The sequence below is a fragment of the Numida meleagris genome, chromosome 3 (genome assembly GCF_002078875.1).
Source record: "Numida meleagris isolate 19003 breed g44 Domestic line chromosome 3, NumMel1.0, whole genome shotgun sequence".
Lineage (NCBI taxonomy): Eukaryota > Metazoa > Chordata > Aves > Galliformes > Numididae > Numida > Numida meleagris.
The window spans coordinates 77,047,286-77,070,652 of record NC_034411.1 but is presented as its reverse complement, the minus strand read 5'-3'; the positions used below and the strand labels follow the sequence as shown (position 1 = coordinate 77,070,652).

At 42.6% G+C, this 23,367-nt stretch overlaps 1 protein-coding gene across 1 annotated transcript; it reads left to right on the top strand.

Moving 5' to 3' along the window:
* NT5E (5'-nucleotidase ecto) lies at positions 445-23,342 on the top strand. Its single transcript, XM_021393014.1, has 9 exons — positions 445-815; positions 5,141-5,363; positions 10,277-10,465; positions 12,512-12,709; positions 13,691-13,842; positions 17,229-17,337; positions 18,141-18,290; positions 19,840-20,040; positions 21,640-23,342. Exons 1-9 carry the CDS (start codon positions 504-506, stop codon positions 21,795-21,797), a joined length of 1,692 nt encoding a protein of 563 aa, XP_021248689.1. The 5' UTR covers positions 445-503; the 3' UTR covers positions 21,798-23,342.

Below are 23,367 nucleotides of genomic sequence, written 5' to 3'. Positions count from 1 at the left end.
TGGGCACCGGTCTCTCTGATTTCCCCAGAGGGAGATTACCCCACACAGTTCCCCTGCAAGCCGTTTATTTAAGGCATCCGTGTCATTTTTTTCTGTCGGCAAGCATATGCCATGCCACAACCGTAAGCTCAGTGTTTAACCGCAGAAAGAGTCACAAAAAGCAGTTCATGAGCCTACGCTGAAAACACGAAAGCTGTAATTAAGTCAACTCTTAAAGTCATTCCGGGGCTGAAACAACACGCTTTATTTTAAGCATCGCTGGGAGAGAGAGGAGGGGAAAGGCTGGGTGGAACCCTGAAATAAACACTTCCATCGAAGCTGGAGAAACTCCTTTCGGCGCTCTGAACGTTCACCAAGGCTTCCTGGGAGCGCTGGAGTTTGTCCTCTCGCTGCCACCTGATTTCTCCCCCGCTCTCAGCGCCCGTCACCCGCACGTCCATCCCCGCGGAGCCGCTCGAGCCCCGCCTCCGCCCGGCGGCGCGGAACGGCGCGGAGCCGGCGGTATGGCGCACGGCTCGGCCGTGCTCTGCTTGTGCCTGTGGCTGTGGCTGAGCGCGGCGGCGGGGCTGCAGCTCACCCTGCTGCACACCAACGACGTCCACGCGCGTGTGGAGGCGCGGGGCTGCGCGGAGGGGCCGCGGGGCTGCTTCGGTGGCGTGGCGCGGCGGGCGGCGCGGGTGGCGGCGGAACGAGCGGCGCAGCGCAACGTGCTGCTCCTGGACGCCGGGGACCAGTACCAGGGCACCGTGTGGTTCTCCCGCTTCAAGGGCCGGGAGGCCGTGCACTTCATGAACCTCCTGCGCTACGATGCCATGGTAAAGAGGAGCGGTGCGGGGCTTCTCTCGCTCCCCGGGGTGCCGGGTGCGTGCCTGCCTGGCTCGTTTCTGCGGAGTGCTGTATCGGACGGGCTGCGAATCTTTGGGGGATAAGGGACGGCAAGAGAAGTGATGAGCCGGGTGAAGGGCATCCCTCTGGGCAAAGGCGTCAGCTGGCCGCCAAGGAGCGGAGCGTGCGCCGAGGCTGCGGAGAGGATGGGATGCGGCTGAAGAGCTGCTGTCGGCAGAAGCTTGGGGCGAGAGGACTGGAGGGGCTCTGGTGCGGAGGGGCTCGGCGGAATCGACAGGAAACAGCGAGACCGGCTTGACGGGTCGAGGAGCGCACGCCCGAGGGGCTGCACCTGGTCGTGCGTGCTTGGGGCTGGCAGCCCGGCTGCGTCTGGTCCGGCGCGCACGGACGAAGGGCACACAGTGGCAGCGCTGCTTTAAAGGGTTTGGATTTGGGGTGTTAGTCGGAACACCCCCGCTCGTGTCCAGTCCTGCCAGTCCCGGGGCAGTGAGGGGACGTAAGGGTCGGGTGCGAAGTGGCTCTGGCTGCGGCAGGCTGCAGGTAGTCTGGGGACCGTCACCACACCTGAGGGAGCCGGCCCTGAGCCTCCACTCTGCCTCCTCTGAGTGCCGCCGGGAAGGCTGAGGATCTGGGATGAGGTTGGGGGGACACGATCACCCCACATTCTTGAACATCTTCTCTCTACTCAGAATGATAAATAATTACTGTGATTTGTTCTGCTTGTGTACAACACCAGAAGGGAGGAGAGAGATGGAAATTATGTTTGGAAGTGTGTAGTGTGTGTAGTTATTTGATCACAGCTGACAGCCTGAGAGGAAAATCTTGCTTGAGCAGATCACATCCTCTGTCTTTATCTTGCTTTCTGTGGAAAGGAGTCTGTTTTCCTTGCCCAGCTCCAGAAGAGGAAGTGCTGTCCCACGCACTCTCCTGCCTCACCTCATGCCAGGCAAGCAGTGCTATGAGGGATGCTGTTCGTTGTTGGCCTGGCCTCCTGAACTGTTTAATCTTAAAACTAACATTGCCACGGGGTTTCTGCCCAGTGCTAATGGGGAGGAATGTGTGCCTGCAGAACTGGGAAAGGCTTTGGGGTTCAGGAGCACAGGAAGATGATACTCAAGATGTTTTTTTTCGACCTTCCTTCCCAAATCTAGCTGCTGGCTGCCCTTTCTCACCTTAAGTGGTTGCTGGTTTGACTGGTCCGTGGACAAGCCTGGAGTTCTCTCAGTCCTGGTTGTATCAGAAGAAGTTCCTTTAGGCAAAATCAGCAGTGTCGAGCTAGTTCCCAGTTTTAGCAAGGTGTAATGTAAGAAGCATCGGCAGTTCAGTTAGGACATCTCATTAGCTTTTTCATCACAATAAGATAGAAGTAAAAATAAGATCTAAACCGTACTAGATATCCGGAGGCTTGTACTGAATAGTAATGCCTTAGGTGAAGTAGTCAGCCACTGGCACAGGGAGCAAGGTAGGAGCTGTGCTGCAGAAAGTTGAGCCAGTGCTTCTGTAAGTAGAATTTGAGAAGTCACAGCCTTGGCAGAAGGGGTGTAGCTTACCAAAATGGTTGGAAGCTGAAATACCGAAGTAGGATTGCAAACAGGATGAAGGGAACATGAGTCACAGAAATCGTTACAGGATGAGGGCAGGAGAGCCAAGGGAATGTTCGGGGCAGCTTGGCAGTGTTATCAGGTTTGTTCCACAAGTGGGACAGACTTGTTTTTTTTTCAGGTTTTATGTTTTCTCATTTGTGTCCACTATCACTTCAAGCCTATTTTCTCCTGTTTAGCTAGGTGTTGTGTTCTAAATCCTTTTGCCACTAGCTTTCCTTTTTGGTGTGATTAACACTGAAATCCACAGGAAGTACCACAAAGGCAGTAAATGGGGGGGTTGAGAGTAGCATTCTAGTTTTACTTTTAAGTTACATCCATATGTTAATTTGTATCCTGATTTTTAAAATATTTTCGGCATTTGATTCTTGTGAAAGGGGGATTATATGACCACATGCTGTATGCCTGCATCTTTCTGCTTATTCCCCATTGTCATAGAATTGTGGAATTGTTTGAGTTGGAAGAGACCTTTAAAGGTCATCTAATCCAACTCCCCTGCAAGGACAGGGACACCTACAGCTAGATCAGGTTGCTTTGAGTCTCGTCCAGCCTTGAATGTCTCCAGGGACAGGGTATCCACCACACCTCTGGGCAACCTGTTCTAGTGGTTCACTATCCTTATTGTAAAAAACCCTTTCCTTATATTCAGTCTAAATCTCCCCTCTTTTGGTTTTAAACCACTTCCTCTGGTCTTATCACAACAGATCCTGCTTAAGAGTCTTTCTGCTCTTTTCTTACAGTCCCCCTTTAGATACAGCAGCTATCAGACCTCCCTGGGGCCTTCTACAGGCTGAACAACCCCAGCACTCTCAACCTGTCCTCGTAGAGGAGGTGTTCCATTCCTTGAATCATTTTTGTATTGATCAGTGTATTCAGATTTGTTGAAGGGTTATTCTCTAAGATTAAAGTCATAGGAGCTCAGTGCATAATAGTGGTTGGGTAGAGTAAAGGAACCCTAAGTGAGCGGCACATCCTTCTCCCCAGAGGAAAAGCCACATCAAAAACAAGACTGTATTATTAGACACCAGTGGTTTCTCATGAACGAGAGACTTTATAACTGCCCACATCATGGGAAAAGTTTTGATCAAAGCTTTTATCGTAATGGACACGAAATAATCCAAATGCAAGCTATGAAGCCAAGAGAAACAAGGTTTCATAAGCACACTGTTTTTTTTTTTTTGTTTTTTTTTTTTTTCGTGATGAGCTAATGGGTGTTAGATACAATTCCAATTCTTATTTCACTTGCAACCAGTTGTTTTGGGGTATAGTTGTGTATTTAGGATGAACAAAAGATATGTGCATCAGTCATAAGGAAATGGCTTGCTACCATTCTGAAATGCTCCATCAGTCTGTCACCGTTCTTTCAGAACAGCAGTCTGCATCAAAATGAGTTTCCATAGATTTGATTCTTTTTCTATTCTTTCCTTCTTTTTTTTTTTTAACCACAGGTTAGGTTGCAGTTAGTATTTGGTTATAAATGGAATACAGTCAGAACACATTGCATTTTCTGAAGTCAGGATTTTCTTCAAGATAGTTCTCGGTTCTTTTTGAAAAATGCAGAAGCAGCAGCATGAGAACAATTTACTTCCTTCCCTGGGGTGGTAGCAATCTTCTCACTAGCATCAGCAGGAACAATTGGTTGCAAATACAAGATATGTAAGATCTTGCTGATGTCCTGATTTTTCCTCAGTCATGCTGGCACCCACCACACCAGCAGCTCCCTGCCTGTGGGGGCCAGAGGGGCCAGGAGTCTTGTCTCCCCTGAAAGAAAGACACTATCAATTCATTGGTCAAATGCTGGCCTCCCATGCTTGTTGTGGCCTCCTTTATATAGTCTGTTTGGGGAATAAAAACGGGAACAAAGATGTGGGTTTGTAGAGCAAGGAGGTATACAAGCCTTTTTAGATGATGAATACAGCTTTTCCTGCTTAACCTTCAAGATGGAATCATGAGCACCTTTTTGTTCAGAAGAGCCGGCTAACTGAATTCAGCACCCCTTTCATACTCTGCTCAGTTGCCACCTGGAATCTTGTTACTGGTGCCAACTTATGCTATCACTGCCTTTCATCGATGTATCCTTTCCTTTCCTAACACCTCAGGGTGCTACAAGCTTCTTGTGTGTGTTGAGCTTTTGCATAGCTGCCCTCTGTGGTGATTTTCTGGCTGGCACTAAACTTGGAGGCCCAGGCATGTGGTCTCAAGAATTATTGCTAAATATCAATGAATATATTTTAAAAACTGCAGTCCAAGCATGGGCTCTTAAAATACATGTTTTATTTAAAGATAACATGTATCATGATTGGCTTGTAACATTTCTTCAGTATTTTTTTTTTCCTTACAAAAAATGCATGTTTTACTTGCTGGTTATTGTTAATCCTTTCATAGCTAGAGGATGTAAAACTGCTGGGTTCTAATCTGAATTTTGAATTCTAATTATGAATACAAGCACTTAGATTTTAGATTCCCACTTTCACATCTGTACTGATATAAGAACGTCTGGAAAGCAGAAACCTAAACCATAAAAAGTAACATTTCTGTGTTTGTGGGAAACAGAAATGTGATGGTTTAGACAAGAAATGGTATTCTTCCCTAGAACATGGACTTTGTTTTCTCAAACATACCTCGTATGTCATTATAAGAGTATTTATGCTGAATTGGAGGAAGTATCTTACATTGTCTTCTGCTTTTCACAGGCTTTGGGCAATCATGAGTTTGATGGAGGAGTGAGTGGATTATTGGATCCTCTACTTAGAAACGCTAATTTTACAATCCTGAGCGCAAACATTAAGGGAAAAACCCCATTAGGAAATGAAATGATGAAATATGTTCATCCTTTTAAAATTATACACATTGACTCTGAAAAAATAGGCATCGTTGGCTATACTACAAAGGAAACTTCCTTTCTTTCACAGCCAGGTATGTTTTCTTTAATGTGTCTGTACCCTTTACTGCTGTTTTATTGCTTACCTACCTGGCTGAACCCAAAGATGATGAGTGTTTTCAGCTGGAAAATTTGTTGTTTTGTTAGTATATCTCTGTATGATTGAGCCTTTTAACTTCCTCATTTTTAAACTGGTGCAGGTTTGTTAACACATTAAATTTTTTCATTCAGGACTGAATTGTCTTGCATCACTGAATATCTAAGAATAATAAGAAGGCCAATGAGATTGTGGGAAAACATGGGGGAGTGGTTTGGGGAGTTTTATTGGCACTTCTGCTGTTTTTGTTTTTGTTTTTTTTTTGGTGTTTTTTTTTTTAATTTATATTCACATTACTATTTATCCATTTAAATAAGAGTTAAGTCATGAATACAGCTTGTCTCTAGAGCGACGTATGTTCAGGTAAATTCATTCCTCTGTGTTGAAATTTTACTCACGGATGCCTCCATGCTTAAGCACTAGTAAAAGCAAGGAGAGCATCTGTGTTTTTAAAGCAGAGGTTGCCCAAGATGTTTTTGGCCTCTCAGATATTTCCAGAAATTAGACTAAAGAAGGAACACGCATTCAGCTTTTACCACAATTGCTTCATTCATGAGTGAAATTAGAGTTGATGAGGGAGAGGCTTTTCAATTTCTGACTATTTATTCCAACATTTTAGGAGTTTTGTTTTCTTTTTGATTTTAGTAAAATAAAATGGAAATGAATAAATATAAATAAAATAGAATGGAAACATCTGAATCAGCCGTAGGAGATCTGAGTCACTGCCTGCTCACTGTTCTGAGAAAATCAGACTTTCTTTCCTGGATTTTTGTAGGTTCTAAAAGGAACTGGGATGCCCTAAGCATTGATTTAATACGTTCTTCTGGACTGAAAAAAAGATTTCATTTTATTACATCTCTTACCATTGGACAGTAATAAAGCAGTAATGCATCTTTCCTGAAAAAAGGAATATTCATGTATTACTATGTAAAACTGTTCCTTCCGTGCCATTTAATTCTTACGCTGTTTATTTAAACTGTCAAGGAGCGGATGTATGAGGTCAGAATAGACTTCTGTATCTGACTCCTATTTTTCAATACTGTTTTGGGAGTCCTCTCTGTTTTTGTTTTTTTTTCTCTAATGAAAATTGATCTGTGTTTTGTGTAAGTAGGCAATAGAATTTCACCAGTGCATGAGAGTGTACTGGTATAATCTGACATGATGCTGAATCTGAGAACTCTTCATACAGCCAGTTTTGTCCTATACTGTTCTTTAACAGTTAATAAAGTAGATCTCTGCCCTTCTTCCAAACAACAGTGTTGTTTGGGGGGATGTAATCAGGCTGATTTCCTTTCAAATAACTCTTCTAGAGGAAAATCTGAATAATGTTGGACTGATTCTTTTTTATGAGACACATTTAAATGTGTCTCCAGCAACATACAAATATTATATTGAATGTCTCAGTATGCTGAGAAAAGACAATATTAAAAGGGAAAGCTTGTTAGCTCCATATATGCAGCTAAAGAAGTTCTAAGTATATCCCACAATGTAAGTGAACAGCGGGGCAAAATCTAACAGCTACCATTTATAGTGATCAGGGTTTTTATGGCTTTCTGCTTTGCCTTCTCAGTGAGTGGAGGAACATTAGGAAGTGTTGAAAACCGTGAGTTCAAAATACGTTCGTATATCTCAGTGACTAGAACCTAGGACCTAGCAGTCCTTCAGACTGATAAAGTTGTGGCAGAGGAGGATCAGTGGCAAAATAGGTACCAGCCTAATTCCTCAGTACTGTGAGTAACATACAGAGTGAATTTTAAACTCAGTCCCTTGCTGTTCTCTACATGCTTCTCTCCAATAGTGCAATCTGCTCAGATTGAGCTGTAATTACTTCGGCATGCTGTTTGCTCATAGCACATTTTCAGGATTTCATAATAGGGAGCTTGAAAATGCTGAAATGTGAATCCCTACACAACTATTTTCCACAGAATTTTTTTTTTTTGAAAATATGATTTCTTCCATCTTTAAATCTCGATAACCAAAACACAGTTATGAAATTACAGCTTGTACTTTTCATAGTGCAAAACAGCTAACATACTAAAACATACTAAAATTAAGAAGTCCTTAAATCTCAGTGTTCCTATTGCGAAGAAACAATGCTGAAGGAACTCTGCTGAATGTACTGTTAATTTTACTGCTGGGAAACCATAGGGTTGGGGAGCACTGAGTGCAATTTATAGATTAGAGCCAGTTGGCAGTTTTTCTAAAGTTCCTCTCTGAGTGGCTGTATACAGCGATCTCAGCTGAACTCCCAGCCACATGTTCTGCAAGGGTTGTTCATACCTTGCTATGCTGAATGACTATAGTCTTTGATGATCCCCAAATCTACTTTCTTGTATGTGATGCTACCAACTCACTGACTGTCTGACTTGTTCTGAATGTTCTTTATGTTGTGAACTCCCAAATTAATTAACGTCTTTATCTGTCCTAAAAAGTGCTACATACTCATTTGTTGTGAAATAATACATCTAGTTTTGTCCACTGTCTTTTCATGTAAGGTACAAAGCCAAAGCAGCTCACTCAGAAAAACCCTAATGGCAGAAAAATATTTACTAAAAATGTCAACTTGGCCGGTTTTCTAAAATGTAATTTTAAATTCCATTTATCCACTTTGTTCTGGCTGGCTTGCGTAATATTTTTAACATGCAGCCAATTCTTTTCCTTGGTTCAGTTTGGATGTTTTATCTGAAAATCCTCGCCTGGCTCAAAGGATAAGAGGATGTCACCTCAATTTAATAATTTGAGAGAGAAGTGAAATACTGACAGAAGCAGTAGATAACGCCTAGTTAAGAACCGCATTTCAATTCAGATTTTTTTGGAAAATGGACAACAGAGCACTGGGCAGTATGTTGCTTTTTGCCTCATTCCTTAGAGAAATGAGAAATTCAATTGCTCCTTCAGTTCCCCGCTGTACAAATGTTGAACCTGCTGGCCAATTTCAGCTAAATTTGATGAAGCAATTCAGCGGCTGAGATGTGAAGTTGTGTGATTTGACGTGGCTAGGACAAGGAGAGGCTGTGAGAGCAGTCCTTGCATCCCCAAAGCAGCAATCCTTTTTGAGGACATAGGGAACTGCCTGCTGTCACAGCCAGTCCACATCTAGCTCTTCATTTGGAGACCTTAGCTCTTTGCAGAACTGATTGCCACACTGTGGTGTGTGGCTGTTGTAGCTGGTTCACAGGTGGTGAGATGAGCACATGAAGGGTCTGCATTCGAGGAGTGCTTCTCAGACTTTTTCTTTTGCAAGGAGCTCTGCACTAGGCCCAGCTTTCATCAGGCTGAAGGAGAGGCTGAAGCTAATGGTCTGGAGAAGGAAGGCTAAGGGGGATATAACTCAAGTCTTCCATTGTCTATATAGAGAGAAAACAGGAAGAAACTTTTCTGAGAAGGGTCCAGAGAAGGGACAAGAGACAATGGGCTCTAGTAGCACCACAGGAAATTATGGCAGGATGTAAGGAAAAGATATTTGTCACGGTAAGAGTGGCTAAGCCATGAAGCAGGTTGCCCTGTGAGGCTGTGGATTTCAACCTTGCTTGGACAGGACCTGAGCAGCCTCATCTGGGTTTGAGTTCCTGCCCCGAGTAGGTTTTGGAGCTGATGGTCCCTGGAGGGTCCTTCCAACCTCAATTAGTTTCTGACTCTTTGATCCTAAGAAGAGGTCCTCAAGAAAAAATGTGGGGATGCTCTACACAATTTGCTCTGAAATGTGCAGTACAGAGATTCCCTCTGGCAGTTGTAGAGCTATTCAGTGGGTGTGGTGGGTAACCAATTTATATAACCCCCCTTTTATCTCTTCTATTGTGGCAGTTTCCTCTTCATTTCCTGAGACATTTTGCATTGAATTAAGAATTAGTTTCACTCCTCCCTTTGTTATGAAGTAATGTAAATCTTTGGACTTTAAAGGCATATTTCAAAACTGCTTGATCGAAAAACTACAGGAAGAAGAGACATTAGGTAGATGAAGAATTGGTTGAAATATTATTCAGTTGTCTTCACCGAACAGTTAAGGCTGACAGTTTGTTGACTCTGTTCTTAAAACTTTGCTGAAGAAATTAACTCCTAACATAGGAAGTCCTTTTGTGCAACCATAAGCACTGTGACCATGATGAACGTCCTTACTTGTCTAATGTTCTTGTAACTGTTTGTCACGTTAGAGTAATTTCAGCAGGCACAGAAACGTGAGTTTCCCAACACTGTAGTCCGGAAGAGCTTTCTCCTTTTCAGACTTTCAGTTCTTTATGTTCTCATTTTGGGATAGCAGCTCATTTGCTGTACTGTCATTTGGTGTTACTGATAGAGGTTCACGTTAGCAGGACGGTCGCAGGACTTTGAAGCAGTTGATGCTTAAAGTCTCAGAAGAGGGGAAAAATGAGATGAGTGTACAGTAAAAAGAGATTTAACCCAAGTGAAGAGGGAAAAAAATATAATTTGGAAAGAAAAAAGCTTCGTAGTTACATGCGCAAGTGTTTATGTCTGGGCTCTTTTGTTTCATTTCCCAGATAAATAATAATAAAAATAAAAATAATTTTAAAAGCCATTCAATTTTTTATGCCATAATTGGCATTATTAGATTTTTTTTTTAAATGGAGTTATAACTTATTTAGTATAGGCATGTACATTTCAATACAAAAAAACTTGAATTAGTCTAAGCATGCAGATATTCTTGAGAGACTGGAGAACTTCAGATCAGCGTAGGAGCTTGAACCAACTATGAACATTTGAAAGCCACTGCCATTCAAATTTCCATTCATTATACAAAAAAGAATCCCAAATCAAATTTACATGTTAGAAAAACTTGTAATTAAGATGCTTAGTAAATACATCCATTCATGCTTCCTCTTTTTTTTTTTTCAGGAAATGATGTAATCTTTGAAGATGAAATTGAAGCATTGCAAGTGCAAGTGAACAAACTTACAGCAATGGGAGTGAACAAAATAATTGCACTAGGGCACTCTGGTTTTACTGTGGACAAAAATATTGCCCAAAAGGTGAAAGGAGTGGATGTTGTAATTGGAGGACATTCAAACACATTTCTCTATACAGGTATTTATTTTACTTCATGCTGGAATATTATTTCTAAAGCAAAGCTGAAGCTGACTGTTTCTCTTTAAACTCAGAGGACTTTCACAAATGTAGTTTATTGCTAGCAATGCTGGCTATATTCATAGCTGGTACATATCCATAACTTCACCATCAGCAAAGGGTGATGTTGGTAATATATGATAACGTGGACCGGCCTGTGCAGACGTTTTACTTAAATATGCTCCTAGCAGCTTGCAGCTCAGGGAGTTTCCAAGCCTGAAGCAGTACCTAAGTATTTCCTAATCACCCCTTCCCTGAACTTGCCCCATCTCCCCTTGAGCCCTTCAGCCTTTCCACACAACAGCCGGTCATAGGGCCAGCATGACCTGCATGTCCTGCAGGGTCTGCTGCCTACTGGTGGCATTTTTCTGCAGTTTTACCGAACAGTTTTGGTGATGGGAAAACAAAGGATGGACACAGTACTCAGTGTGCGCGTTCATCATAGATTTATATGGTGGAATGCAGACTCCTTTGCAAAGACTCATTAGCCATAGATAGATAGAAACTAAAATAATTATACCAAAAAGCGTAACTCTCTCTTGCTAATGTTCCATTCATTCAAAGAATAGAGAAGGGCAAGAGATCAAAACCAGTTCCTTTTCCAGTTCCAAAAAAAACCAAAGCCACTTTTGTATGCATAAATACTTCAGGATTCTCATTAGTTACGGGATTTCTTCAATTCTTCCCAAAATAAAAAATAGTGAAGGGACCCGGATGCGTCTAAGAAACCAAGTCTGTCAGCTGGGCTAAAAGTAGGGGAAAATGGTTCTCTTGTGAACTTGGTTCAGCTTGTCATTTGTTACAGTCATTCCCTCTTGAGAAGAGGAGGGATTAGAGGTGAATATGATTCGCATTAGCATTCTGGGAGGAACATTTGTCATGCTTATCATCCCTGGATTTCATAGTACATAAACAACCACAAATGAGAGGAAACCAGCTGTGCTGGGAGCACTGGAAGTCGGGAGTATGCTTTCCTTCCACTCCCCCTTCTACACGCCCACTTGCCCCTCCTGCAGGCAGCCCAGCTCTCACCCACTGGAGTGAGAGGCAAGAATTCCCATGAATGGAAAAGATGGAAAAGAGCAGCAGGCTTTGGGGGGCTTTGCAGCAGCAGGCCCTATCACCAAGCATGCAATACCTCTTGGAGGCACCCGATGTGGGCCTTTGCTGGCAATGGGGTAGAGTTGCTGATGGGAATATCAGAGGGTGTGATGCTATTCAGGTATATTATCAAGGACACAAGGAGGAGGCTGGTCCCCTGGGACAGGTGCTACTTGGCTTGCTTTGGCACTTCCTCCCCTGCACGGTTTCTAAACCTGCAGTAGGCTATGCTGATTGAGCCAAGAGCTCTGGAAATATCCCGCTTTAACGTATCTGTTTCCAAGTCCTACATCTAAACACTCTTTAAACTTTGCAGGGCAGTAAGTTTTAAATCCATAACTACTTAACTCTCAAGCTGATGAATTTTTCTTTTGCAACAGGTTTGCAGCCTGTCTGAAATTCTGGAGACTAAGTTTGGTATAGTAAAAATCAGTTGGGTGTTGATAAAAAAAAAAAGTACATAACTGGTTGTAGGTACTCTGACTGTGTATTATCTCAACACCTTTTGGTTTCCTGTGTTTCACTCATGTTCTTTTTTATCTAGCTGGTTCATGTGAAGGCTTTTCAGCCAGAGGATGGTATGTGTGCACTACATAGAGGCTTAGATTTGGATCACCAGAATGAAAAGTGCCTTTGTTGCTATTGTGACATGATGTCATTGGAGGAGTGTGCTGTCACAATTTAAAAAACACTGTGTTGGCTATTAGAGCCCAAGTCCTCAAAACAATATCCTCTCTTATGAATCAATGTAACTGAGCAACTAAATGTGCATTTGCCCTCGCAGTTGGTTCTGCTTAATATCCTATTTATTTTTTTAAGGATGAGAGGCATTTGAAATGTCATTCTTACAATTCCTTGAAGGGCACAATGAGCTGAAGCCCCTCTTTACATGGTTGTTTTGTGCAGGAACCCCTCCCTCCACTGAGCAGCCAGCTGGCCCGTATCCCTTCATGGTTGACTCAGATGATGGGAGGAAGGTGCCAGTGGTACAAGCTTATGCTTATGGAAAGTATCTCGGTTACTTAAATGTTACATTTGACAAGAAAGGAAATGTAGTTGAAGCAGTTGGAAATCCTATCCTGCTGGACAGCAGCATTCCTGAAGGTAAGTGGACTTTGAATTTGCCTGCTCTACTACAGTTCCAGTATTACTGTGTTAAATACGTAGCACAGTGTTGCAGAAAAATTCAGCTTTCTTCCTGCATTTGCAGCTCACTTTGGTGTGGAGTTCAGGCTGTGTTGCTGTTGTACCCATTTTCCTCTGTATTTCCTTTTCTAAAGAGAGAGATATAAAGGCCCTTGAGTATGCACAAACACAGTGTATGTCTTTGCCTGTTTAAAATCACTGAGAGTCCTTTTGTGGGAACTCAGGTGATACGTCTTCCCACTTAGTAGTCAGTAAAAAGCAAAAATTCAGATAGGTGCTCTGACTTTATAAACATACAATTTTAACATAATATTATAAATGTTGCTGTTGCTGGCAAAGTTACACGGCAAATGGCTTAAAATTAACAAAGCAGTTATGGCATATCTGTCTACGAAAGCATTCTTGTGTCTATTTACATTCTGATAGAATTAGATTTGCACAAATGCGTGTATGGAGTTAATTTCTATAATGGGTTTATTCCTTGGCACTGATATTTGAGCAAGTATTCCTTTTAGCAGAGCATTAAAGGGGAGGAAGCTATCTTTAGAAGGGGGAAAAAAAGAAGAGATGATGTGAAGTAAAGATCAGGCTCACTTGTATATTATAAATTCTTGAATAGAAGCTGCCATCTATCAAGGCAGATGCCAGAAACCTCATTGTTCAGAAGCTGCAGCAGGACTGGATGAAAATATGTGTAAGTGGAATAGAAGAGAGGGCCCTGCTGTGGCAAGAGAATAACTAACTGGTTTGTGCAGTTCTGCCCCCTCTCTCCCTATGCTTTGTTCAGAATGAGTGTGGTTGCAGTATTATTGGAAAAGCCTCTAGGGAAAGGGTAACATTTTAGAAACATAGAGAGCACGGATTTTTTTTTTTTCTAAGTTTTGTATACATTGAAAATGCGTGCACTGCTTATTTTACACTCTTTTTGCTAATTTGTAGATGAGCAGATTAAAGAAGAAGTGGAAAAGTGGAGGAAGAACTTGGGGAATTACTCTAAAGAGATTGGGAAAACTAGTGTTTATCTGAACGGTACAAGCGAAGAATGCCGTTTCCGAGAATGCAACATGGGAAACTTGCTTTGTGATGCTATGGTAAGAAGCTGCCGCCACAGGTGGCAATCACATCTAGGTATTATTCTAGGGTGATCAGATGAAATGCTCCGAGTCTCTGAACTTTCACAGCGTGGGCTCTCTGCTGCTTCCTGTCCCTATAACATCTCATGTTTCCTTTGAAAGACCTGGCAGGAGCAAGGCTGCAGCAAATCTCGCTTTGTAGATTAGCACTTTATTCTCGATATAGATCCTCAGGTAGAGAACTGTTTGTTCGCAGCTGGCTCTGGCAGATGTTGAGGCTGCAGTTTTAAGAGAGAGGGAGAGCCAGCTCAGTTGCCCATGACTCTGCTGCTCTGATTCTTACTCTGACAAGTGAGCGTGCCCAGTGCTTTTGTCTCAGCCAGTGCTGGTGGTGCCCTTTTACGGACTTTTCGTGAAACAGAGCCAGCACTCAGGAGCTGGAAAGTCTTAGGGCGTTTTCCAGCCCTGAGGGCACCGCCAGCCCTTGCTGTCCCTGCCCACCTGTCCCAGGACCCAGTGCCAGCCCCAGGGTCAGGCTCTGGCTCCCCACAGCCCTGCCTGTCTCCAGGGAGGTGTCCAGTGTCTGGGGTTTTCCCAGTGATTCTGGCTGCCCCACTCCTGGTCAGGGTCTTAGGACAGGCCCTGGCTGGTAGGCCCACCCTAGCAGACCAATGGGGAGACCCCAGTGCTCCCAGCACCCCAGCCTGGAGCCCTGCTGTGCTCCTACAGGTGTCACTGCGCTTCATCACATCATACCAGAAGTCTCTTATCAGTTTTAAACCAACTGGCTTGGGTTGTTTTACTCTCCCACAGTAGCGCCATTTCCTTCGCATGTTCCAGAGAGAAATGTTTACCAGTGCAACTGTTTGCAGAAAATGAGAATTGCCGTAGATCTCCACTAGCATTGCCACAAAATCAAACTGCAGTTAATAATGAAAACTTGTCATTTAGATATTTCCCAAAAGCTGTTTATCCAGTCCATGGGATGGCTTTCATTGTAATCCTTATAACAATTTTTAGTTCATGGGCTGATTTCCAGATTAGATGAAGATTTGGGGATTCTGCATTCAGTTCTGCTAAAATGGCAGTACTTCGTTCTAGATACTATTATTTATTTATTTGAAAAAAAAAAAAGGATCAAATACTTCAGCACTTTTTAAGATTAAAGAAAATCACTTTGTTGTCCTTCAGAAGTCTGTGGACTTTCTTGTGTGTTGGGATGTAAAATTCTGTTCTAGTTAAGTAGATGTCTGTAGTCAACCATCTTGTGTTCTTTGCAATACAAGTTCTACATTTGCTTTCCTGTCTGATGCTATGCATTCCCTGGGCTATCAGGGAATAAGTCAGACCTTTCTGTACCATGGACTTGAATATTTAGAGCTGTACTGGGAAATCTGGAGATTGAGAAACACGAAGAGATTGTTTAAATAGTTGTTCAAAACAGAAGTCCATGTAGTTCAGTGATGCTTCTCTAACAGGACCCCAACATCTGAGTAAGAGGTTGATAGATGTAAAAGGCATTTTATAAAATACTTTGAAGGAACTCAAAGGGGAAATGGCTGAATTGTTAAGTGCAGCATGGAAACTCGTGTTCTAAATTGCCTCTGTGTTCAGGACTAAGAGAGCAGAGAGCGTAGGAACACATTTTAAACATATTTTTTTTAGGTACTGAGGAATTACAGATTTATAATTGTGATGTCTCTTCCAGGACAATTACTAAATCAGAAGGTATAGTTCAGACTGAAAAAATCAGCAACAGGCAAAATCAGCTCATGTTCTTGAGTTACGAACTCAAGAACAGATTTGGCCTCAAAGAATGACAGTGAGCAGTAAGCTGGAGCAACAAAGGACTTCTGCACCTACGAGTTAGAGGTCACAAAGCATCCAGTGAAGGGATGCAGGAGAGAAGTCGCTGAACCAGAGCAGAAAACAGGAAAATCCATTCCAGTGTCTCATCTCCAAAAGTGGCTGAGGGATGGTGGTGAGGGCAAAGCGTACACATGGACAAGCCTGTGGAGATGTTGCATACTCCAGTATGCCCCCAGCAGCTTGCAGCTCAGGTAGTTCCCAAGCCAAAAGCAGCACCTTTGTATTCCCTATTCACCACTGGAACTTCTCTTCCTTTAACTTGCCCCACCCCCCGTGAGCCTTTCTGCCGTTCAGTATTCACAGCACCCGGCGGCAGGGTGTTCCACGGCTGACCTGCATGTCTTGCTTTCTCCAGTCTGCTGCCTGCTGTGCCCTGGCTGGATGCCTGCTAGAGGCCAAGGAGCCGTCCTTGCCCTGGAACATTTGGTCCCTGTCCACCCTCTTCACACCACTCACGATCTTATGCATGTCAGATATTTTCCTTCCATTGTCCTTTACCAGGACATACAGTCCTCGCCCATGTCAGCATTCCATGATCAGATACGTTTCAGTATCTTTGGCCATCCTTGTCATCCCTCTCTGAATATTTTCCATCTTTTATTATTCTTGAAATGAGAAATCACACTGATTCCTATCCAACTTCCACATGCCCTTCTTGATATTTATTGATTTCTGTCATGCCCTTCCTGTAGTTGTCTCTTTGTGTGACTGACGAGTCATAACCGTAGCCATTCCATTATGGAAATGAGTTCGTCCTTTCCATTATCCTCATTGCCTTTCTGTTAACCCTTTCCTTTTCTACTCAATTATTTCTACTGATTGATTCTGTAGGCTCATCACCCTCATGCAACGGAGTAAATCCCTGATCTCCATTTTCTAGACTACTCAAGCAGATTCTGTTTTGTCCTTGCAAGCTGCTTCTGTCAGAGTTTGGACACTTGTGGAGACTTGATGCTGTGTGAAGTAGATTTTTAGGTCTGATCTAATATGCCTGTTTTATATTTCAATGTTCTTCTACATCTTCCTCCTTTGCCAAGAGCATTCCAAATATCAAAAACCAATCTCAAAGAAGCTGAAAAATCTTAATTCCCTGCAGTGTGCAACAGGAGCTAGGATAGTCAGTACATTCCCCTGCATATTTGTTGTGTACAGCTGCATATAAGGTTCTATTTACTTTCTGATTCTCCAAATGTGCTCAAATAATTCGTCTTCTTTGTCATAATGGTTGGAATAAAAAAAAAAAATCATCCTTTGTTCATCTGTCTTTCCCTGGTAATGTTATGTACACACAGACCATGGGAAAAGTTGAGGGTTCACTAAAGAAAAAAACAAATATTTTTCTTGTTAAAAGTTTAAAAAAGCAAAATAATGTGATCTGCCTTATTTTTTTTTTTAATCAGTATTTTACAGTTGGTACAAAGGTAATATTGGAGAAGACAGAAAACATTTTGTCTGGTTTCAGTCTCGGAGTGTAAACATCCACAGCCTGGACTAAGTGAAGACTAAAAATCAGTTTAAACATTTTCCTTTGGTAGCTTTATGAGAATGTCAGACGTCCAGATAGAAAGTCGTGGAACCATGTTTCGCTGTGCATCCTGAACGGAGGTGGGATACGGGCATCCATCGATGAATGGAGTGCTAATGGTACGTAGAGCTACGTGCTGAGTGCTGGCTTTTCAAGAAAGAATTATCAAGTTATTATGCAAGCCTGAATGTAGTGTTAGGTACAGGCTTGTTTTGATGGGACTTGCATACTTTTTGGAAGCTATTTCCAACATTCTGAAATAGTTATCTACTATCACAGTGCAATTGCACTCAAGCTGACATTAGAAGTTTTTAGTATTGTTTATACACAGTGCTTTTTTATAATTTCATTCTCACCTTGCTGCTGTGCAACAAAGGAAGACAGTGGCTGTTCTTCACCTCCTACTGTAGAAGGACACATGCTATAGTTGCTGGAAGCTCTCTGTAGTCTGCCACAAAACAAATGAATTTTTTTTTTTCTGAATGCTGAAATTTTACAGATCTCATTTTCCTGATATCAGATAAATGCAAATTGAAAACAAACACATTTTTTTTCATTTTAGCTTAATCCTTCTTTAGGGCTACATGAGTTCATCTTAAGCAAATGGAAAAATTGCCAGACAATAAAGTAAGAATTTCTGTTTTTCTTCATCTTAGGTTGGTGGTTTGTCATCTCTTTTAGTAGAGTCACTTGAATGGCCATACATGTAGTTACATCAAATGCAAATTTACTGGTCTTGCTAGCTGGATGACATCAAAGGTTCATTCAATGGAGCAATATACACAGACTTCACATCCACACTGTCCCTCATTTTCTCAAACAGTATTTGCCAGGTTCTTTGTCAAGAACGTATGGTTAAGCACTCCTAAGACAGTAAACTTTTGTTTTTCTAAACCAGTGTTAATAAAGTCTCATTATCCAGGTAGCATCACCATGGAAGATTTGCTGACTGTTTTGCCATTCGGAGGTCGTTATGATTTGGTAATGGTGAAAGGCTCCACACTGAAAGAAGCTTTTGAGCACAGCGTGCGCAGGTACGGAAGAGGAACAGGAGAGCTGTTGCAGGTTGGAGGTATGCTTTCTTCCTTCCTTGCCTTGGTTTTCCAAAAGAGCCCTCCTTTCTGCAGGCCTTGTTTGTCTGACACTCAAAGACCTTTGCATTGCCTCTTTAAGAATGGAAAGCAAGCTGGCAACATTCTCCAGCTCCGTGCTTCATGTGTGCCAGCTAACTGACAGTATTTATCCTGAAGATGTTTTAGCTGAGCTGCATGAGCCCTGCAGCACATAAGCTATCAATGATTCTTCAGGAGAGACAGGATTCTCTGTTGTTTCAGTAACCCAAGAGGCAGCAGTTCAACACTTTAATTAATTACAGGAAGGTACAGTCAGGTAGAGCTGTAACACATAATCACTATGACAAGCTCCTGTTATCAGTTCTTCACCAACAGCCTACCTCCTACCCCACACTAGACTTCCCTGCTGGTTGCCGCCCATTGTTGGCATATCAAAATCAGTTTGTGCCATTGCCTAATGATTGGGGATGTGTTTAGAATTAGTCCAAGCAGGCCATGGAATTGCTCCAGTGAATTTCTAAATATTTTAGAGACTAACAGTTAATATTAAAAACATATGAATTTCTTGAAACACAGCTTCCCAGATATTTATCCAGATGCATGCTCGGTTACAGGCATGTTTATTCCTACTCTCCCTGCAATGCTGTGCGGATTTCTTTGTTTATGTAGCAGAAAAGCCGGGCCTAAGGGCAGAGGCCAAGCGATTTCCCTCCTTGCCTCTCCCCACACAGCCTGATGATGGAGGCACTCACCCCCCATGAGATCCAGAGCCCCCACATGCCAAGGACACAACCCTCATCTCGCAGGTGGCAAGTGCTCTTACCAGTGAATTACCTACTGCCAGGGTAACGCAGCAGAGAGGCTGCTGCTGCCTTCTCCTACAAAGAAAGGAGAAAAGATACCTAGTAGCACTGGAAAGGGCTCGGGACAGAAGATACAGAGAGGAAGAGAGCCAAGGTCAGAAGAGCCGCTGTGCTTTGGGTTGGCTGTTAGTGGCTTCCTGAGCAGCAGATTCTTGGCAATGCTGTTCTCACAGCTTAGCTCCCCCCAGGCTTTGCACGAGGAGGGCTCACTGTGACAAACATTCATTCTCCTACAGTGAGTAGGAGCTGCAACATTCAGTCCTGGCTTAGCTCTCTTTTCTTCAGGACAGCACTCATTACCCATCATACGCTGCCTGGCTTTAAAAGTCACTTCACTGAACAAGACAGTGGAAAGAGAAAGCAGATGCTGACAGCAATTAGATAGGATTTTCATCTTGCAATATCCAGTTTGTTTCTGGAGAGCTGCAATAAGAAGAGAGCAGATGATCAGACAAGTGAGGCGAGGTAGTATTTCAGAAATTCTCTGAACTCATGAGTTTTCTTGGATAAAAGTTGATTTGAGCACTAAGAAAACAGGGCATTAACCGGTATCCCTTGAAACAACATAACCTCTCAGTCACAGAAGCAAATGTAAAGAATCTTAAAAACGATGGAGGGCGCTGCTTCTAGCCCCGTGTGTTCAGTAGGCACTGCTTACAGTGGCACTCAAACGCATTTCCTGCAGGTATCCATGTGGTCTATGATCTCTCCAGAGCCCCAGGAAGCAGAGTCGTTAGCATAGAAGTGCTTTGTACAGCCTGCAGAGTCCCAGCCTATGTCCCTCTGCAGATGGATGGAATATACAACGTGACTCTTCCGTCCTATATGCTGTTTGGTGGAGATGGCTATCACATGCTGAGAGACGACCACATAGCATACAGCAAAGGTAAGTGTGGGCTCTGAGAACGTAGCAGACAAATCCTAAGAGTTAAAAGATCTTGCTGTAGCAAAAATGTCAGACTTTTTGCTTTTACTGGATAAATTTGCTTCTCATCTGATGGCTCTGGAGTGCTAGTTTTGGTTTTAGTCAGCAACTCAATTTTTATTTATTCAGTTAAATCACAAAAATTTCAACAAGTTCAGAAGTTTCACAAAGAAGGTGAACCTCATCCATTCAGCTCTGTTAAGAGTACTGTTCTGGAATCATATTAAACCACTGAAAAAAAAACAAAAACAAAAACAAACAAGAAAAAAGAACCCACACTGGGGAGTAAATATTGTGTGCTGCCTCGCACTTGTACTAATTAGTAAACAATGCATCTGAAGGAAAGGTGCTATTTCCTTCAGACCTCAGACTTGCACGCTGTGGGGGTATTTGCAGACAGAATGATCACCTCTGCCGCTCCAGGACACAGAGCTCAAGCAAACACCACGAGAGGAGGCATCAGCCCCACACCCAGACAGCACCATGCTGTAAGGCAGCAGCACTCAGGGTGCTGGCAGAAGCCACGCTACCGAAAGATCCTTTATTATAGCACAAACTCTTAGGCCAGCATGCATACGGTTGATGTGAGGATCTTTTAGGACAAAGGGAAACTTTTAAAGTTTTTGAGCTAGAAACTCATCACATACATTTTGTGTTGTCAGAAATAATGCCCCATCTAAAAAAGTTCTTCTAGGATCACACCCGCATCATACAGAACTTTCACTTGGCGCTTTCTGATCCCAGAGTGATTATACTTCTGGTGATTTAGTTCAACATGTTTGTACTACCAAAAAACCACTTCCTTTTGGACCTCCTATTTTTTGGTTCTTCAGGATGTTTCAATTTAAAGTTGATTCTCAAAAGCAGGAGCAATGTTTACAGTCAAATTCAGTCTACAGTTTGTAAAGGGCTGTAGGTTTTAGTGAATAACTATTTATGCAGAAACAAATTCACAGAGAGAGAAATCAGTAGGAACAGTGAAAGGTGACAGCTTGGAAGGTTCCAGCAGCATCTTTCCATGCGTCAGTGGAGCGAAATGGAAACTATTTTGAAGAGGGATGTGTTGCACTTTGGAAGTGCAAGAGCCTGGAGCAGAAAGGGCCCACTGGAGATGGCTGGCTGCAGCAACTCATGGGAGTCTTCAACTATAGACAATTCCTGTGCGCAGCCCAGCAGTACCCAGACTAGATGTTCTTCCTAAGAGAAAGCCAGCTCTCTCTATTGCACTCTATCCAAAGGAGGTAGGAACTACCCAAATTTCCATTGTCGCAGAAGCAAACAAGAAAGCCAGCCAAAGAAGATGTTTTGTTCTCCAGTAAAATATGACATCACCAGAACTTTTCAGTATAAACCACCACAAAGAGGTGGTTTTATTTCTGCATGAAATCCAACTCGCTGTGCCCTTCCCCCCCCCCCTCTGATGGCAAGCCAAGCCACCTGAATCAGGAGGGTCACAAATATAAGATCAGGGTTTAAGGCTTGAGCTAAAGTACTATTCCGAATTGGGTGCAGGGCTTGGCTGCTGCAGAGAACACTCATCATTTCTGCTTCTTTATTTAGGTGAACCTGACATCGAGGTTGTTTCCCGTTATCTTGATAGAATGAAGAGAGTTTACCCAGCAGTTGAAGGTCGAATAAAGTTTTCTTCTGGGAGCCTTATCCAAGGAAGTCTTATCCTGATTTCTGCTTTGCTCACTGTAACGTTCTGGCATTCCTGATTTTTTTTTCAAGTGTTTACATTTGGAAGAAAGGAGGAGGATAGAGACAGTGCGGAGGTGGGGAAAAGAGGACTGTTCTCTTTTCTGAAACCTTAAACATTTGAGTTTCTGCGTGGAGTCAATAAAGAGCAAGGATTATCTTCGATCCAGCTGTTTTTGAAGTGAGCCTGGGGCAGAATTCATGGCTTTCCTCAGTTTGAAAGAGCAAGCACAAACAAACTGGCATGACCCACCATTCAGGTGGAGGTTTCAAGAAGCAAAGTAGCAATGCTCCACCATGAAACAACCACTGACCCCAAAGGGATATTTTTAACTCATCAATTCTTTCAGCTGTTTCAGTGAGTTGATCAAGAATCTGATTCCAGTCACATAAAGTAGATATATTATAGGTGTGTATACTTCCCCTTGGCCTCCACTCAGGAGGATTTATGTATCTCCATAAATCTAGCTTGCTTCCAGTTGTTATCTTACCTGCACCAATGCCTAAAGGCATTAAACTCAGTGTCATTAGAAGCATTGGTTCATTTATGTGCAATTTAAAAAGTGTTTTGCATTTTACTTTTTAAGACACAGCGGCTTACTTACATTTTTCATTAATAAAGCTTGATTTGATTTCAATAAATTTTTACAAATCAAATATATAACCTCACTAATTAACATGACCAATATGGGGACTGTAGCTAGGGTAAGAACAAAGTATCTAGGAAGATGCTCCATTTTACACTTTACACAGGAATCCCAACAGTTACCCGTACCAGCAGTGCTGGCGGAGAACACCAGATACGCACAGATGCCCGCAGTGCCAGGGCACCCTTTGGAAGTCGCCCAGTAATGGGGCTTTTTACAGCATAGCCTGGCTTTATCACAGCAGTGATCATAATTCAAAAACCTCTTTCCTCTATGGGCAGACTGTTTTAAAAACCCAGTTGTAAGTGCCAAGCTGATGAGTATCGAGTCGGAAATAGGATAAAATGTGAAGTTCCATTCTGAACTGACATCAGCATACTTCCATATTGTTTGTTGCTGCATTAAACAGATGGGCTGAATTTTGAATAAACTTACCTTGATTTTTTGGAAAGCAAATTACATTTTTTTTTTCAAAGAGCCAAGGTACTCACCTCTTCAACTCGCTGTGCCCGCAGATTACACGGAGAAGTTGCATCGTAGTAAGGTAAATTTCAGCGCGTTTAAATTTCAAGACCTAACGATTATTCACATAAATTCAAGAGTTGTGCATGAAAAGACTGGATTACAGAGTTACATTAGTTAAACTGTTAGAAGAGGGAGGCAGAGAACAGCCGACCTTGGTGGCAGTGGTGATTTGTCAATATAGCTCCAAAAGTTATTAATTTACAGAATGGTCTTCCCCAGATCAATGTAAACCAATAATAGAGACTGCCTGTATGGACTGAGCTGTACTCTCACATCAGATTTTGAGCTGTGTCTGTGTGTCAGGTATTTTGTTGCGGTTTGTTGTGTTTGCTTGTTTAAATAAAGAAAAAAAAAAAAAAAGAGTCAGAACAAACTCCTTTGGCACACCCAGGGGGAAATAACGAAATAACACAGCTAC

What these genes read in the sequence shown, in the direction of transcription:
- NT5E (XM_021393014.1), top strand. Translation starts at nt 504, where the DNA reads ATGGCGCACGGCTCGGCCGTGCTCTGCTTGTGCCTGTGGCTGTGGCTG. An exon ending in TTCCTTTCTTTCACAGCCAG is followed by an intron (nt 5,364 to 10,276) that starts GTATGTTTTCTT and finishes TTTTTTTTTCAG; the next exon opens with GAAATGATGTAATCTTTGAA. An exon ending in ACTTGCTTTGTGATGCTATG is followed by an intron (nt 13,843 to 17,228) that starts GTAAGAAGCTGC and finishes TTCCTTTGGTAG; the next exon opens with CTTTATGAGAATGTCAGACG.